This window comes from Aotus nancymaae, unplaced genomic scaffold (genome assembly GCF_030222135.1).
Source record: "Aotus nancymaae isolate 86718 unplaced genomic scaffold, 86718_ANA_hifiasm-v0.15.2.pri h1tg000040l, whole genome shotgun sequence".
NCBI classification, from domain to species: Eukaryota; Metazoa; Chordata; class Mammalia; order Primates; family Aotidae; genus Aotus; species Aotus nancymaae.
In genome coordinates, this window is record NW_026988454.1 from 25365352 (window position 1) to 25382446 (window position 17095).

The following is a 17095-nucleotide window of genomic DNA, read 5'->3' on the forward strand; positions in this document are numbered from 1 at the left end:
ACACCATCTCCTGCCTGCCCTACTCTCACAGAAGAGAGCTTAGGCTTCTACTTCTTCAATCTCACTTCTAATACCTGTCACCTTTGTGCTATGATCTTCTTAATAAGAGATTCAGCTTTTACAAAAAGCATGGCCGTGATTCTTAATGTGGTACACAGAGCATGCTACTTCATTATAGAAGTATTTAACAGAATAAATAGATGAAAAGGGTCATGGGTAATTAGGAAGAGCAATGATAAAATAAAGCAAAATATTTATATTATTTTAAAACTTGTATAACTTTAATTATGTATTATTTAGCATGCAGCTACTCAGTACATAATATATAACTGAAATACCATGATATAGTAAGCATCATAATAAACACAGCTACATTAACATTAAGTTACCATAACCATTTTAATCTTAAGATTTAAGTTATCTTGCCATCATAAATTGCCTCATGGCCCTGTCTTAAAGTTAACTGAACATTCAGATTAATTTCCCTCTTTGTTTTATAGACATGAATATTTTTTCAAAGTATTGTACCACTGTATTTATACTGGACTTTTTGCAAGTGCAGTATATTCTTGAGAAGACATGAGGGGAAATGAAACCAACCCTTATTTAATAGGATACAAATTCACATTTTTAAAACTCAGAGCTTTGTGGAATTGTGGTTACCCACCATGTGAATGCATTCTTTCCCCACACCGTATGTACTGTGCACCCACACAAGTAAAACATTTGCAGAAATTCTTCTGTTTTGCTGTTTTCTGTCTTTCCAACTGAAAATTCAGATAAATCAAAACAATGACAACTACATTATCCAAAATTGCAAGTAGGAAGCAAAGAGATTCCAGAGCACAGTGTGAGCTCCCTACCTTGACAGAGGGTCCCCAGATCTGCACAGCTGGCCAGTTCTGCTGCCGGGAGTGGAATCAGGTAGGAACCTTGACCAACATAGAGAGGATATGTAAGTTTGATTTATGATTTAATGATATTATCCAGAAAACAATATCATGAATCATATGGTTGATGTTATAGGAGCAGCCCTAGAAGAGTCCACCAGTAATTCTTTGATATCAAGAAAGTCTCTTAAGGTCACTGTGTCTTAATTTTCTCAAATGTAAAATCAAAGTATTTTAATTGCCCTTGAAATCTTCAACTCAATTTATCAGTCATCACACACGAAAAGAAAAGTGGTGCCACTGCCCCTTAAAGTTTGTGCCAAAAGTTCAGGGCTTTTTGTATAATAAATTCTAAGAGTTTGGGTGGGAATTCATACAAATAAAATAATACAAACATCAAGAATAAGTTTCAAAAGCAAAGTTAGATATTATGAATTACTCATAAAGTGCATAGCTTTGGTTCATACACCCTAGTATATGCTATTTGTAATTCTAGAAATATGCTTCTGTGACTTCAGTTCAGTCTCTGTGTCTTTTTATTTCAAGCTTTCACTGACTCATCCTCAGCAGGAAACAAGTTTTGAGCTGACTTTTTAGTAGAAGTAGTAAATTTTCACTGTTGCATTAAATCTCCTTCTAACAATTAACAGACTTTTTCCAACAGGTTGAGTCTGAGAAAAATTGGCTATACTTATAACAAAGCATACTGTACCATAAATAAACACAAAAAATAAATACAAATATATATTTATGTGTGTGTGTATACACACAAATATATATACACACATGTATAATATGCACATATGTTTAATTTTAAGGGACATTTACATAACAGTGATTTTATTCTAATAAACATTTTCCAAACTTTCCTGTGGGAATGTGAGGGCAGAGCTCATGCATGAGCTAACGAAAGATGCGTAACTAGGTAAATGGTATACATAAGCAGAAAATAACCTAACAGTTTAATAGTATCTCTGAAGGCATGGTCTCTTCATCTTTGATATCTCAGGGCACCTGGCTCAAGGAAGGAATCATGATAGTTCAGAAAGGCCCGACCTTACAGGCAGGCTATGACATGACACTGACTGGCAAGAAGGTCTTGTCATAGACCTTTACACATTCATTCAACAAACATTTACTTATTGCCTACATTATGTGAGGTATAGAGGCCAGAATGACGCTTTAAGCTAAGGCAGATGGCTTCCCAATTATAAGAGCTATCTGGGAAGTGCTCTGAAGGTGGCAGTGGCCCAAAGGAGGATGTGACAGCAACTTGGTAAGAAAAGTGAACAGAAAATCCATTTCGAAGAAGGAGGCCCATGAGGCACAGAGGTTGTGAGAGAGCCAGGGGGTAAGAGAGTAGAGATAGGTATTTTACTGGCAGACAGAATTTCTGAAACAAATACCAAGGAGGCACTGAAGTGGTCTGGGAACCCAAGTCACCGGGCATTACTAAAGTAGAGTAAAACCTGACAAGGGGCCAGGCACAGTGGCTCACACCTGTAATCTCAGCAGTTTGGGAGGCCAAAGTGAGTGGGTCACTTGAGGTTGGGAGTTTGAGAGCAGCCTGACCAACATGGAGAAACCCCATCTCTACTAAAAATACAAAATTAGCTGGGCGTGGTGGCATATGCCTGTAACCCCAGCTACTAGGGAGGCTGAGGCAGAAGAATCGCTTGAACCCAGGAGGCGGAGGTTGCTGTGAGCTGAGATCCCACCATTGCACTCCAGCTTGGGCAACAAGAGCGAAACTCTGTCTTAAAAAACACACAAACAAAAAAACTGATGAGGATGATCAGATATGTACACAATGGGTAGCTGCTGTAAGGCTTTGGAAAATATGAACACTATGAGCACTAGAACCCTATGTTTTTCTTCCAGCAGTTAATCCCACACACTGGAAACTTGGTTGTAAACCAAAAATGCACTTCTAGGTCCCCAAACTCCACAATCATCTGAATGGAATCCTCTTGGCCAATGTCCTTCCAGAGTTAACCTGATGGTAGAGAGGGTCAGACATGCCTTATTATACCCCTCCAGCATTCACATCAACATAGACCCTAAGTCTGATAAGAAACATTTACAATCTATCCTCTCTGTCTCCACAACCCTTTATGTAACCCAGACATTCCTTTCTACTGATAGTAACTCTTTCAATCAATTGTTAATGAGAATAATTTTAACTCTACCTATGACCTGAAAGCCCCCTCCCCACCACTTCAATTGTCGCACCCTTCTCCAGATTGAATCAATGTAAATCTTACGTGTATTGGTTGATGAATTGTGTCCCTAAAACAGAAAAGCAAGCCGTGCCCTGACCATCTTGGGCACATGTCATCAGAACCTCCTGAGGCTGTGTCACAGGTGTGTCCTTAACTTTGGAGAAATAAACTTTTTAAACCAATTGAGACCTATCTCAGATATTCTGGGTTCACAAGGTGAACTGCTAACATTGTGAACTCTTTCTAAAGTCATTGGAGGAAAAATGAGGAGGAAGTAGGCGAGAAAACTGTATTTACATTTGAAAATAATCATTTTTAGGTTAAATGATTATTTTAACCTAAAGAAAGGTTAAAATAATACAGTAAGAAAACTGTATTTACATTTGAAAATAATCATTTTACAACCAAAAGAAGGGAAATAGAAGCAGGAATACTACTAATAATTGAAGCTTGATATCATGAGTAATAAGGATCCACAGAAAAAGATCGATATAGATACAAGAAATTTAAAGATACAATGCATAACATTTAGCAGCTAATTAAAGACGGGGAATAAAAGGAAGAATAGAGGCTGTTTTGCTAATTTCCAACTTGAGAAATTGGTCCATATCGATCTATAAAAGGAGACAGGAAATAGAAGAGAAGCAGAGTTAGGTGGGGTAGGGTAAACACTAAGTCCAGTCACGGAAACTGAGCTGCCTGTGTGACACCTACATGCAAACGTGCTTCTGTAAGAGGTGTAGCCAGGAAATACTCATCAGAAGCTATAGAGCATTTGGTATCACTGGAAGTAGACTGCAGATTTGAGAAGAAAACAGAATGGAACCACAGATATTCCTATATTTGAGCATCAGATATAAGAAAACGGTAAATATAGTTTTCTTGCCTACCTCCTCCTCATTTTTCCTCCATTGCCTTTAAGAAAGAGTTCACAATGTTAGCAGTTCACCTTGTGAACCCACACTTTAAAAGGTAAAATCAGCTTTTACAGAGGTGGTTTTACAGAATTTAAGAGAAGAAAGTTTAATGCAGGATGTGGCAATATCAAGAATACCAGAAAGGCCAAGAACGATGAAGAATGAGAAGAACTTTAACTTTGCATTGGGATTTTGGTAGTACCTCTATGGAAAATAGTTTGAGTTGTGTGGGAATGATGAAATCTAGACTGCCAAGGTCTGTGGAATGAACGCAAGAAGAGGAAGCTTGGCTGTGAAAGGAAGTAGAGAGAGGAAGGGGGGAGTTTTAAAGATTGAAAACTTAAGCAAATGTACTATGAAAAAAGAACATTTGAGAAGGCAGAAGTGAAGGCAGGACTGAGTGGAATTTTATCTTGAATGCTTTTAGCCCATTATTCCCTTATATCACACTTACTGAATGCCCACCTTTTGTGGGACCTCACTTTTGTAGGTACTTATATTTTGTAAAGGACTTCTGCAAACTAAAAAGCCTTCAAAGCTTGACACTAATGAAATCTCAGCCTCTGTAGCATGCAACAGAGGAGACCCTGGAGGGAGTTCCTGCGGTTCTCATATTACACACAATGTTGGCAGTCAAGGGCTCCTTAGGCCACTTCTGGCACTGATACAATATCTCTAGAAGACAAAGGGAGATAAGGGCTCAGTGTTGTGGGAAAGCAGTTTTTAGGCAAACTACATTCCCACTACTATGTTAAAGAGCTTAGAGGTGAAAATAAGAAATAAAATCAGAAGACCTATGATTTAGAGCAAGATATTTAACAATTTTCTTGAACATCAGTTTCACTGCACAGTAATAAGTATACATTTCAATATGTAGCATTCTTTCATGGGAAACTGTAGCATTTACTTCTCAATATTTTAGTTAGCTGTTCCTTCTGGGGAACTTCTAGTTTAGCAAATTGACATTGCTTTATAAATACTCAATAAACACTATTTTAAGGTAACTCAATATAACAATAAAAATGAAATTGGAATGTTTTTAAGTAAAAATGGTATAAATAAAAGTGACTAATTAGAATGAAATTAAATCGATAAATGAAAACTTGTATTACCAACACACCAAAATAAACAAATACATGAAATATCAAAAGTGTACACAAACTTTATTTCTACCCAGTTCCATTTCAGCATATTTGCATAAAAAGTCAATATCACAATCAGTTTTCCTTGGCTGATGGATATACACACCAGGAGGTTGTTAAGGAAGAAGAAACAATCCACTCTCCTGGACAGTGATATGTTTATCATCAACAAATTGGTTTTAGAATATGATCTGTATGTGTTCACTAATTTTTGAGGCTACCAGAAAGGTGCTTTCATATGTTTAATTACTATTAATGAGACAGCCAAATGCCTAGGCAGATAAAAAGGGGTCCCCGGAAAATCTCCCACCCACTCCACAAGTGTTTACATCAGATGCTTTTGTGCGGATGAGGGAACCTGCCCACGCCTTGACTGCACATGCGCATAGCAGACGGAGCCCGACTTGTGCACTGGGGGTTGAGGGGTAGGTGAAACCACGGGGAATTCATGCCTTATGCAGAGGTGGAGCCTGTTCTCTCCAGCTCAGTGGGGACCTGGGAATCAATCAGTGACGGGGAGGGCTTGTTAGCAGGCCTCCATCTCACTTCGTTGAGTTCTGTTTGCTTTTTCCTTTTTGCCCAATAAAGTCCTGCTCTAATCACCCCTCAATGTATCCTCGTGCCTAAGTTTTAATGGTAGTGTGACAAGAACCTGGGTTTTAGCTGAACTAAGGAGCAAAGTACTATGACATTAACAGCAAAATTTAGAGGCAAGTTTTCTTGAAAAAAATGTAATTACTGAAAACAGGCAGTTGATGAGAAGCTCTAAAGCTGTTAATCTTTCTTCTATATCTATTGTTCTTTGCAAATTATGCTACTGAAAGAAGTCACTATATATTAATATTTACACAAGTTGTGGTACAAAAGACTGATGTGTAGTCCACTGCTTCTCTCATACCTACTAAATAATACTCTAAATAACAGAAGAGCAAATCCTCACAGTAAGCTGCAATAACAGAAAAAAAAACCAATAATTCTTTCCCATTATTTTGCAGTTGCTACTAAGATGAATTTTTCAACTTTTCATAAATAAATATATTTAAAGTGAAATTTAGTCATCTATGTTCATAAAGAGTTTGGGCATCCTCAAAGTATAAAGTCCTTTGTAACGATAAAGTGATTTTATCTTAATTTTATTATTTAAAAATAATTTACTATGAATGTGAATGATTACATTCAATCATTTGTTAGAAGTGAAAGGGAGGAGCCAATAATGAATCAGAGTTTTATTGCTATGAAGAACAGAACTGTAATGGTTATAAAAGGGTAAGAATTAAGAGTTCATGAAACCTTAGCATCTCTAAAAAAAATCCTGGTGAGGGAAACAAAAGTAAGTACAAATCCAGAAATTTCTGGAAAAGAATAACAATAAAGTTCTTATAAAGTATGTCTTATCTCTATATCCACAGTAGCTAACAGATGGAAGTGCCTAATAAATGCTTGTTAAAATAAATGTAATTTGTTTGAACTTAGACTATTCATTGAGTTATACTGTACCACTCCTCAGGAAAGAGCAGTAATCAGTAAAATAAATAAATCTAGTAGAGAAGGCACTGTCTGTTCTTTGTGAAAATTGACGGACATTAGCCAGTATTTAAAGTTGAATCATAACACAGGCAAATAAATACTTACTTGCACCTGTAATTAAAGAGTCCACTAAAAATGTATCTATCCATGTGGGTCATAAAACTGAATATGTTTAATAAAACTGTTCTAAGAAAAATGAAGATGCTTTAAAATGAAAAAGAATTATTGCTAAATCAAGCTTTTCATTTTTAAAAGGACAGGTTTAACCATGTCTTTAAAAATCTGCTGAAAATTTCCTAATTAAGGTACATTTCCCAAATATTTTTAGAAAAGTATAAGAAAACAAAGTCATTTCCTAAAATTATCAGAATACTTATTAATAATATATCAATTTTATTAAGGCTAAGATGTTTAATATGTGAAACAAATGACAGAACATTTTAATGTTAAATTGAGTCCATTCAATTCTACTATGTTACTTTCATATTAAAATTTATTAGCAATATACCTTTGCAAAATCTATTTATTTTTCTATCACAAATTGATCCTGAAATAAAAGCTCATATTTAGCAGACATTGTCAGTTCAATGGAATGCTAGAAATAAAATTCTATTCTCCCATTCGTTACTGTACTGATCATGGAAATTATAATAACCATAAACTGCAAGATGCTTTCATTTTCTGGAAAAAAATGAAAGGTTAAAATTTTAACAGGGTACACTTATCAAAGATTTGCTTAGCTAACAAGCCTTGATATAATCTCTGTTACAGGTATTTCCTGTCAGTTAATGAGTGACTTGGGTTCTTCAACTCCCAAAGCTGATGATTAAGCAGCAGGAAATTCCCTCTTTCATCATTACTCCTGAAACACAGTCCAGGACATCTGAATGTCTGGAATGTGAGTGTTTAACGTCATCTTGGAATGGCAAGAAGATCACTATAAAAGTTAAAAAGACTCAATATATTAACTCTGTAAGTTCATGATACCCTTTTGACGAAATTGTTTTGAAAACGTATAGATGACTAAGGTACATAAGTATGTATTTGATGAACTCTGATAATCTTAAGGCTTGGGAAAGGAGTCTCAAGGCAGAGTTTAAGAAATAATGAGAACTGCATGATCTTACATCTAAACAGGTGGAATCTAAATAGGTTGAACTCATAAAAGTAAAGGATAAAATGGTGGTTTCCAGGGGCTCAGTGGTGGACGGGGCACAGGAGTTGAGAATATATGGCCAAAGGATGGAAAATTTCAGTTAGACTGGAGGAATATGTTCAAGAAGTCTATTGTAAAACATGTTGACTATTGTTAATAAAAATAATTGTATACTTGAAAATTGCTGAGAGATTTTAAATGTTTCCCCTACAAATAAGTATATGAGATAATAATTAATGTTAATTAGCTCATATTAGTCATTCCACAATGTGTGTGTGTATATATATATATCTCAAAACATGTTGTATACCGTAAAGACATACAGTTTTTATCAATTGAAATAATTTAAAAATTTTTTTAAATAAGTATTCACAGACATAAACACTAGACAAGGAGACAGGAGACACGTTTGGAGTCCACCAGCTGCCTCTACCACTTATTTTCTCTAAGCTTCAGTTTCCTGTCCTGTATAAAGGGAGTGGCATAAATCAGCATTCCCATTCAAATGCCTATCAGGGCCAGAAAGCAATCTAAAGATGAAAAAGGGGCTCGAGTGGGAAAAATAAGGGAGTCCTAAGGGCTGCAGTAAACTGGGAAGCCCCTTTGAAAGCAGCAGCCACCATTTAGCTCCAGCTGTGTTGGCCATGCAAAAATGCTAACCTACGGTATTTTGTTTACCAGAAAAATCCAAAACTTCATTTTTATGTTTTTAATCTAATTTTTTAATATCAGAAATAATTCATCCATTAAAAGCACTGTGTGGAACAAATGTAAATGAATAGGAACAAATAAATGCTACCACCATCAGCCATGTCTTAGGGCTAAACTAGCCTGTGGGTGAATGGTTTCTTTTCCCTAGCTGAGGAGATCTAGCAGGTCTTTTCTAGTACTGTCCAAAGTATGTGCTTCAGCAAAGTGGACTCGCATGATTCTTTAGACTAGTTTTAGGGGTTGGCAAATGTTTTCCTAAACGTCTTACACTGTATTGATCACAATCAATCAATACAGCCATTGTAGCACAGAGGCAGCCATAGACAATGTATAAACTAATGGGCATGTCTGTGTTCCAACGAAACTTTATTTACAAGAACAAGTGGGCTTAGTCCCAGTCACTCAGAAAGCTGAGATTAGAACTGCTTTAGCCCAAGAGTTTGAGGCCAGTCTGGGAGACATAATAAGACCCCATCCAAAAAAAGAAAAAGAAACACAAGTATAAAAAAAATGTGTGCTGGACACGATGGTTCATTCCTGTAATCCACTGCTTTGAGAGGCTGAAGAGGGAGGATCACATGGGGCCAGGAGTTCAAGACCAGCCTTAATAACATAGTGACACCTCATCTCTACAAGAAATTTTTTTTTTTAAGAGATGAGGTTTCACCATGTTAGCCAGGATGGTCTTGATCTCCTGACCTTGTGATCCTCCCGCCATGGCCTCCCAAAGTGCTGGGATTATAGGTGTGAGCCACTGTGCCCGGCCTAAGAAATTTTTTAAAAAATTAGTTGGGCATGATGGTACACATTTGATGTGCTACCTACTCAGGAGAGCTGAAGTAGGAGTATCAATTGAGCCCAGAAGTTGAAGGTTATAGTGAGCTATGATGGCACTACTGTAGTCCAGCCTAGGGGACAGAGTGAAACCCTGTCTCTAAACAAGTAAACAAAAAAACACATGGCCTGTCACAGGCCCTCCTAATTTGCCAACCTCTGGTCTAGAGAAATTCTAAGAGAAACTTAGGAATCCCTGTAAAATTGTATCATACTTTTTCATAATTAGGTATCCAAGAAGTATTGTGGGAAACAAATATTGTTTGTTTGAAACAAATACGTTAACGCACTCAAAGCTAGTGACTTCTCACAGGATGCACTGAATGCCAGGGAGATGGCTCTTGGACTTTCATACTTCTCCCCTGGGCAAGAATGAGCTTGCCTACTCTAGTACTAAATCTCATATTCTAATCTGGTTTATGCTGAATGACAGTCTAATTTATACTGGTTAGAAGAGCACAGCTCTAACACCAAACTTTCCAAGGTCCAATCCTGGTTTGGCTACTTACTAATTGACACTGGATAAGTTGTTTAATCTCCATATGCCTCAGATTCTTTATTTGTAAAACAAGGTCAATTATAGAACTCTCAACATGGGATCTATGATGTAGGTAATCAATCAATATGTATAAAGTGCTTAAAATGATATTTAGTGCAAAATGTGTGTTCAATTTAAATCTAATTTAAGTATTAGCAATAATTAACATAGCCATATTTGTTTTGGTTGCTGACATCTTCAAAACATCACCTCATTAAAAAAAAGGCAAATATAGTCTGTATTACGACTTTTTAATAATTGCCCATTATTATATGGTGAAAAGAGACCCCTGAATTAAAGACAGTCACCCACAATGCAGGAAGTACACCATTTCCTCTCCTTATTCTTCACTGTCCCACAGCAAACATATATACTTGACCTTCTCAATTTCTTCTCTGATAAAAGACTTCTCAAAGAGTCCCTGAGAGTTCTTTCTAGCTTATCCTACACTGAGAGAAGATCTTAGGGAACACCATCAGCTCTTATAAAGCTCTGCAGTTTCTTTGTGGAACAGGGTTGTGGTTTATCTGCTTTCCAACATCCTACAAGGAAATATCTTTCAAATGACATCACTTTGTAGCCCTTCTATCACCTCTAGGAGTGCCATGGGCCACAAGAAGAGGTGGGTAACAGGAGTTCCCAGGCCAGAAGGTCAGGCACGGGTCTGAGAAACTGGGGGTATGTCTGTGAGTAAAATGTATATATTATCATTTCCTTAGATTTAGTCACATGATATTTAAAGTTGATAATGAAGCTTCTACCTTTTGTGTTTGAATTGATCCTATAATAAAATAAAGGCTTCCAGAATTAACTTGTGTAAATAGAGAATATTAGGTGGAGTTCTGTTTTAATACAATTTTTATCACAGAATTATTTCTTAAAATATTCTGAATTTAGCTACTTGCAATAATAGCACATTTACAGTCTCATGAGGAAGAACCAGAGAGAGCACAGTATTTGAAACAAACTATAAATCCTCATTTTTAAGAAATGGAGAAAAATGTTCAAAGAAAAAATGGGTAATTCCTGATTATTAAGATTTTCTACAAAATGGACAGTTTTGATGTTTAATACTGGCTGAGTAGATACTGTTCTCTTAGGTGATGGTTGTTTATTTAAGTCATCCAATTGAAATTTAATTCCAGGATAAAGATTGGTTATTACCGTATCACCTTTGTGATTAAAAACAGTAACTAGCCGGGCATGGTAGTTCACATTTGTAATCCCAGCACTTTGGGAGGCTGAGGTGGATGGACCACTTGAGGTCAAGAGTTCCAGATCAGCCTATCCAACATGGTGAAACCTCATCTCTACTAAAAAAAAATACAAAAATTAGCCAGGCATGGTGGCATATCCCTGTGGCCCCAGATACTTGGGAGGCTGAGGTATGAGAATTGCTCGAACCTGGGAGGTGGAGTTTGCAGTGAGCCAAGATCGCCCCACTGCACTCCAGCCTGGACGACACAGTGAGACTCTGTTTCAAAAAAACAAAAACAGCAATAATTTACTTATTAATTTCTTTTGTTTCAAGCCTAGTGTTAACATTTCTATTGAGACTCCATAATTATAACTGTTGTTATATTAGTGATAAACGGTGTGTGATATTTTATGACATGGGGAAACTTAAGAATGGTAAAACCAAATGTCTTGATGGAGCATGCATGGCTTATAATCAAATGTGTGCTGTAATAGCTGAGCAGACAATGTTTTAAAAATTAAAAGAGCTTTTGAATGACAGCTATATATATGTATATATGTGTGAATATATATACACATACATATATGTGTGTGTATAATTCCTTGTTGACAATCATATTCATAAAACAATACTAAAAGAAAAGGAACATGCTACAAACTCACCACAGCTTAGGTTGCTTTCAGCTTTCAGAGCTAGGTTTGGGATATTCCAGAAGTCATTTTGCCAGTCGACTACATTCCCTTTCACATTACAGCTGAGGTTGGAGAGGATTTTGGAATTCATGGTAAAATTCCAAAGTCGAAAGTTATAAATGTCCCCTTTTAGAGAGGCAATTTCGTTTTGATTGGAGCCCAAAAACAGTTTCCCATTCCCAGGAATAACTTTACTAATGGTAGAATCACACTGAACTATCTCATAGTTTCTTTTGAAATTTACACCAACGGAGCCCAAAGAATTATTCCAAACAAGGCAGAGCTGCTCAAAGCTTTCTGCAAAAATGTCTTCTTTTTCCTTGACAGGTAATGCATTGTTCAGCAAGCATTTTGAATCTGAAATGGATAGAAAGTAGCCACTCTTGGCCTTTCCAAAACTGAGCAATTGTGTGAAGGATGCATTTGAGTAGGAGAAAGCTGTCCAATCATTGTCTTCATGGCCAACTTTGGTTGCTTCAAAGCAGAGTGTGAAAGCACTGAGCTCTGGAATGGACACACTTTTTGCAATAGATACCTGGTAAGCATCTGATGTCTGGGGTAAAATGACCTTTTGATTCCTTAAGGACACAGCAACTAGGACAAAACACAACAGAGATAAACCTGTTAACTTCAGAACACAGACAAATGTGATGCAAAACATCAAGCCCTCCACCACTTTCTACTAGTTAACTTTTTACCTACCATTTGCCCCATCCCTCCCCTCTTACTCATCCATCCTTTGCCTCCAGCCCATTACCAATTGTCTGGTATCAATAATAATAAGAAGAAATTCTACTCATTTCATCTCTAGTTATGATTGGATCTCACACCTAAACTTTTGAGTGACAGCCAGCCAAGCTGATAAGTATTTTTTAAACCTGAAACTAAGAAATTAACAATTTTAAAGCCCCAACTACCTAATTGAGGAAATAACTGGTTTCAGGAAGGCTTTGTTTATACACTAAGATTATCAAAAATACTATTTTTCAAGTGATTTCTAAACATAAATAATAGTTCTTATTTTCATTAACGATTACTTTTTACTCTTCCCAAACATTTCTGTGCTACCATCTTTGTTTCAGATACTCTATGTCCTCCTATTTTTCCCACCATCATCAGGCTGTTTTAGGAACAAATACAAAGATAATTCTATTAAGGAGAGGGAGTCTAGTGAAAAGTACAACAAAATGGAAATGTAAGGTATCCAGGCAAATAACTAGTTTTTGAGTAGTAAAAGGGCAGTCCATAGAGCTTCCTACTCCAGCTCTTCTGGGTAGTGGCCATGTGACCCTGGGTATGTTACTTCATCTCTCTCTACCTTTGTCTTATCTGTAAAATGGGCAACAATGGCACCTATTGCATATATGGTCAATGAGAATTAAATAAGTTAATATGCCCAAAGCTTAGAGCAGTGCCAGTACCACAGCAATAAAGAGCAAGTACTATTATTATAATAGATGTGTAATAAATTCAAAATAAAAATGTATTCACCTAAACCTTCTATGTTACATGCAAAATTATTAAATAATACAATAGATTTAGCCCTATACTAATATAATAGCCATTGTGAAACTAATTTGAGAAAGAAGTATTTCTCCTCAAAAATACTTTTTAATACTGGTTTCATATGAGTAACAGTTTGAATATATTTTAATATTCAGTACATCAAGAATAGTTCTATAATAAAACATCATTTTAATATAACTATTCTAGTAAAAATTGAAATAGAATTTAAAGGAATCATGGATTTTAGTCTACTTTTTAAATATAAAGCAGTTTATAGGTCTACTTAATGCAAAGAGAAACTTAAACAATTGAACCAGTACACCACATGCATTGTTAAAATTAAAAGCCTAAAAATAGATATCACCATCAACATTTTATTAGTGGTTACGGCTGGGTGGCAGTTGTACAGGTAATTCTAATTTGCTTCTTTTTTTTGTTTTGTTTTCCAATGTCCTATGTTTATCATTTTCAAAACATTATTTTGAAAACTCTTAACACTATTTTGAAAAATTTAAGCATGTGTGTTTTAACCATGGCAAACACAAATACCTTCACAATAAAAAAAAATACAGTTTATAATAGTGAGGGTCATTTTCATAGTTTTACCTTTCTTTTTGCTTGTTTTTACTTAGAAAGTTCAGAAGAAAAAAACAGAATAACTAAGTCATAACAGTCGTTTTTATAGTTGTACCTTTCTGTTTGTTTTTACTTAGAAAGCTCAGAAGAAGAAAAACCAGTAATAACTAAGTCTTATCATACTGAAGCTTGAGTTTCTTTAGGGAAACACAGGTTTTAGAGAGAATGATTATTTAAATGTTCTGTTGTACCAGAATATGGAAAACATATTTAATAAAAGTACGCTTATTTCCTTCAGTTAACTATTTTTAGGAGGCTTTCCTCAAGCTGTGTTATTTATTAGCTTAAGTTGTTAATAGCTTGTTAATTGTTCCCTACCATAGTTCCTTAAAAGGGCAACATAAAAACCCAAAATAAAATGATTTCTAAATAAGGATGTTTTAAATTTTCAGTGGAGAGATGTTAGAATTACAGATTTTAATTATTAGCAGTGGAATATCTACAGTGTCTTCCAAGCAGCCTTTAAATGTTCTACATATAAACAATATAAAATAATTCAACTCTAATATAACCAGATTTTTGATCTGGTAATTATATTTTGCTAACGCGAATGCTCAGAGAATATTAACAGGTTCTTGCCCTTAAATCCCAATCCTAATCATTCACATTCACATAAAAGAGCATAACTCTGTCTTCTGGTCCTTGTGTTTACTGCAGAACATGTTAAATGAAAGCAGAAGGTTGGCGCTGCCTTTGGTTTACATACCTCTGATGTAGCTGGCATTGAAACCTTTCTTCTGGATGCTAAAGTCACTTGAAAAGGACACATGCATCTCATTCACACTTGAGTTAAATGATAGGCCTTTGGCAGTTGCTCCACAAAATTTAGTCTGGCTCTCTCCATTATCAAGGGATAATGAGTCATAAATGCAATTGGGAGCTTCTTCAATGTCGAAGTCATTAAACGTTATTTGAATGATGTAACCAGTGGGGGCTCGGAGGGTCCACATGCAAGCCTGGCTGTTCGGGTAGTCATTAGGGTAGCATGGAGAAGTAAAGGTCCCAGAAGGGTTGGACAAAACCACTCGGCAGTTGGCACATCCCCACACTGCTGGCCAGACAAAAGAGAGACAGAGAGAAAGGCTGGGTTCAGATGCATACAATAAACCAAGAATACCACACACTGGGGACAATCAAGCAGTAAATACTTAAAAATAACAAACTACAATCATGAAAAATAAATGGAAAATGAAACCATCTTGAGGAGAAAAAACCAATACCAATAGAGCAACAAAAAGTAAAAGAGAAATAAAAAATTTTAAAGCAACGATTCTTAAACTTGGGAGGCTATACAGTTGAGAATCTGATGACAGTTTTAGGAACTCTCTCCAGTAAAATGAGCAGGGGCCACACACGTTACAATTTCAAGGGGTGAAATGAATCCTCAGGAGCCAACAGTGCAATTCACAAATGTTCACTGATCCAAGTTAAGAATCTCTACTCTAGAGAGTAACTGAACTGAACTGGGGTGGAGGGGGTTATAGAACCATAAAGATAGTACTCAGTATTACAAATCATGGGTAAAAAGGAAGAGAAACTCTTAGAAAATGAATATTTTAATAGAAAAAATAATAAGCTATCTTCTGGCAGACTACATTTTTGTTCCTAAAATTCAAATAAATAGCATTACCTTGCATACATGGATTACTTATAGTTTTGAGTTTGTTCACTTACCCCATTTGTCACAGTTGGTAATTACATGTTTGTGGGCTCATCTCATTTACTCATTCATCCAGTGAATATCTGTTGTGAGCCTGTTATGTGCCAAGCACTATTCTAAATAATATATACCAGTGAGCAGGAAAGACAAAGTCTCTGTATAAAGGATTCTTTTTTTTTTATTTTTTTTTTGAGACAGAGTCTTGCTCTGTCACCTATGCTGGAGTGAAGTGGCGTGATACCAGTTCACTGCAACCTCCACCAACCAGGTTCAAGAGATTCTAGTACCTCAGCCTCCCGAGTAGCTGGGATTACAGGTGTGCACCCTTACACCTGGCTAAAGGATTTTTATACTTCAGTCTTGGACCTAAAGATAACAAGTATAATGAGAGATAAAGGTGGGGAAGAAAAGTAAAGCAAAGGATAAAAAGAGACTGAAATGAATGCTGGAGATGGTGGTTGTCCAAAGAGGTAACATTGGAGGAGAGACCTAACTGAATGAAGTGAGGGAGCACGTCGTGAGCACACTACAGAATGGCACTGCAGGCCACGAATGAAAAAATTAAAACCCATTGTAAATGAACATTGATCTTTCCCATGGAACTGTAAGTCCTATAAGATCTAAGATTATGTCTCCTTTGCTCATCACTATATTCTCAGTGTAAGGTTCACAATAAATATTATTTGAATGAATTATGTAAAGGAAAAAACCTTCTGAGGTAGACAGGGGAAATGCTATTATCCCATATTCACTAATGAAAACAGTTAGGTTCTTCTCAATTATTATTTGTCCAGCAGTTGGAACCAGAAACCAAGGTCTACTATCTTCCTGTCCAGAGATGCTTTTGCAACTAATATTAATATTGCTTTTACATATTTATATAAATGAAGGCAATAATCTCATTTATCCAAAATACTGGATAAATTGCCATTAAATCGACACATAAACTTTCCAACAATAAAATAAACATATTAATTAAAGTAACTAAATTTATTATATCCCTCCCTCTTTTAATGAGTTGACTAGAATGCATATGCTATAACATTTCTTGAAAAATGGTAATTACTACAAATATTACTATTCTTCTGTGATATGGTGATATATTCAAGGACTAATTTGATGTTTTATACCACTCAAGTTGAGGTTTTTCTTTTCTTTGTGGCCACCGTGTATTACTCAGTGTTTCACTTTGTAGACTCTATCCCATCCATTCTTTTTTTTTTTTTTTTTTTTTTTGAGACGGAGTTTCGCTCTTGTTACCCAGGCTGGAGTGCAATGGCGCGATCTCGGCTCACCGCAACCTCCACCTCCTGGGTTCAGGCAATTCTCCTGCCTCAGCCTCCTGAGTAGCTGGGATTACAGGCACGCGCCACCGTGCCCAGCTAATTTTTTTGTATTAATAGAGACGGGGTTTCACAATGTTGACCAGGATGGTCTCGATCTCTCGACCTCGTGATCCACCCGCC

At 36.2% G+C, this 17095-nt stretch overlaps 1 protein-coding gene across 9 annotated transcripts in view; it reads right to left on the reverse strand.

Moving 5' to 3' along the window:
- ADGRG6 (adhesion G protein-coupled receptor G6) overlaps positions 1–17095 on the reverse strand; it is a 140714-nt gene that overhangs the window by 61060 nt on the left and 62559 nt on the right. For 5 of the 9 annotated variants that reach the window (XM_012474508.2, XM_012474513.2, XM_012474510.3 and 2 more), the window contains exons 3-5: positions 14676–15020; positions 11798–12421; positions 864–932 (exon numbers count right to left, since the gene is read on the reverse strand). In XM_012474508.2, coding sequence (XP_012329931.2) covers positions 864–932; positions 11798–12421; positions 14676–15020 — 1038 coding nt within the window. The remainder of the gene's footprint in view (positions 1–863; positions 933–11797; positions 12422–14675; positions 15021–17095) is intronic. The other 4 variants (XM_012474509.2, XM_012474514.2, XM_064360624.1 and 1 more) reach the window with 1 other exon arrangement.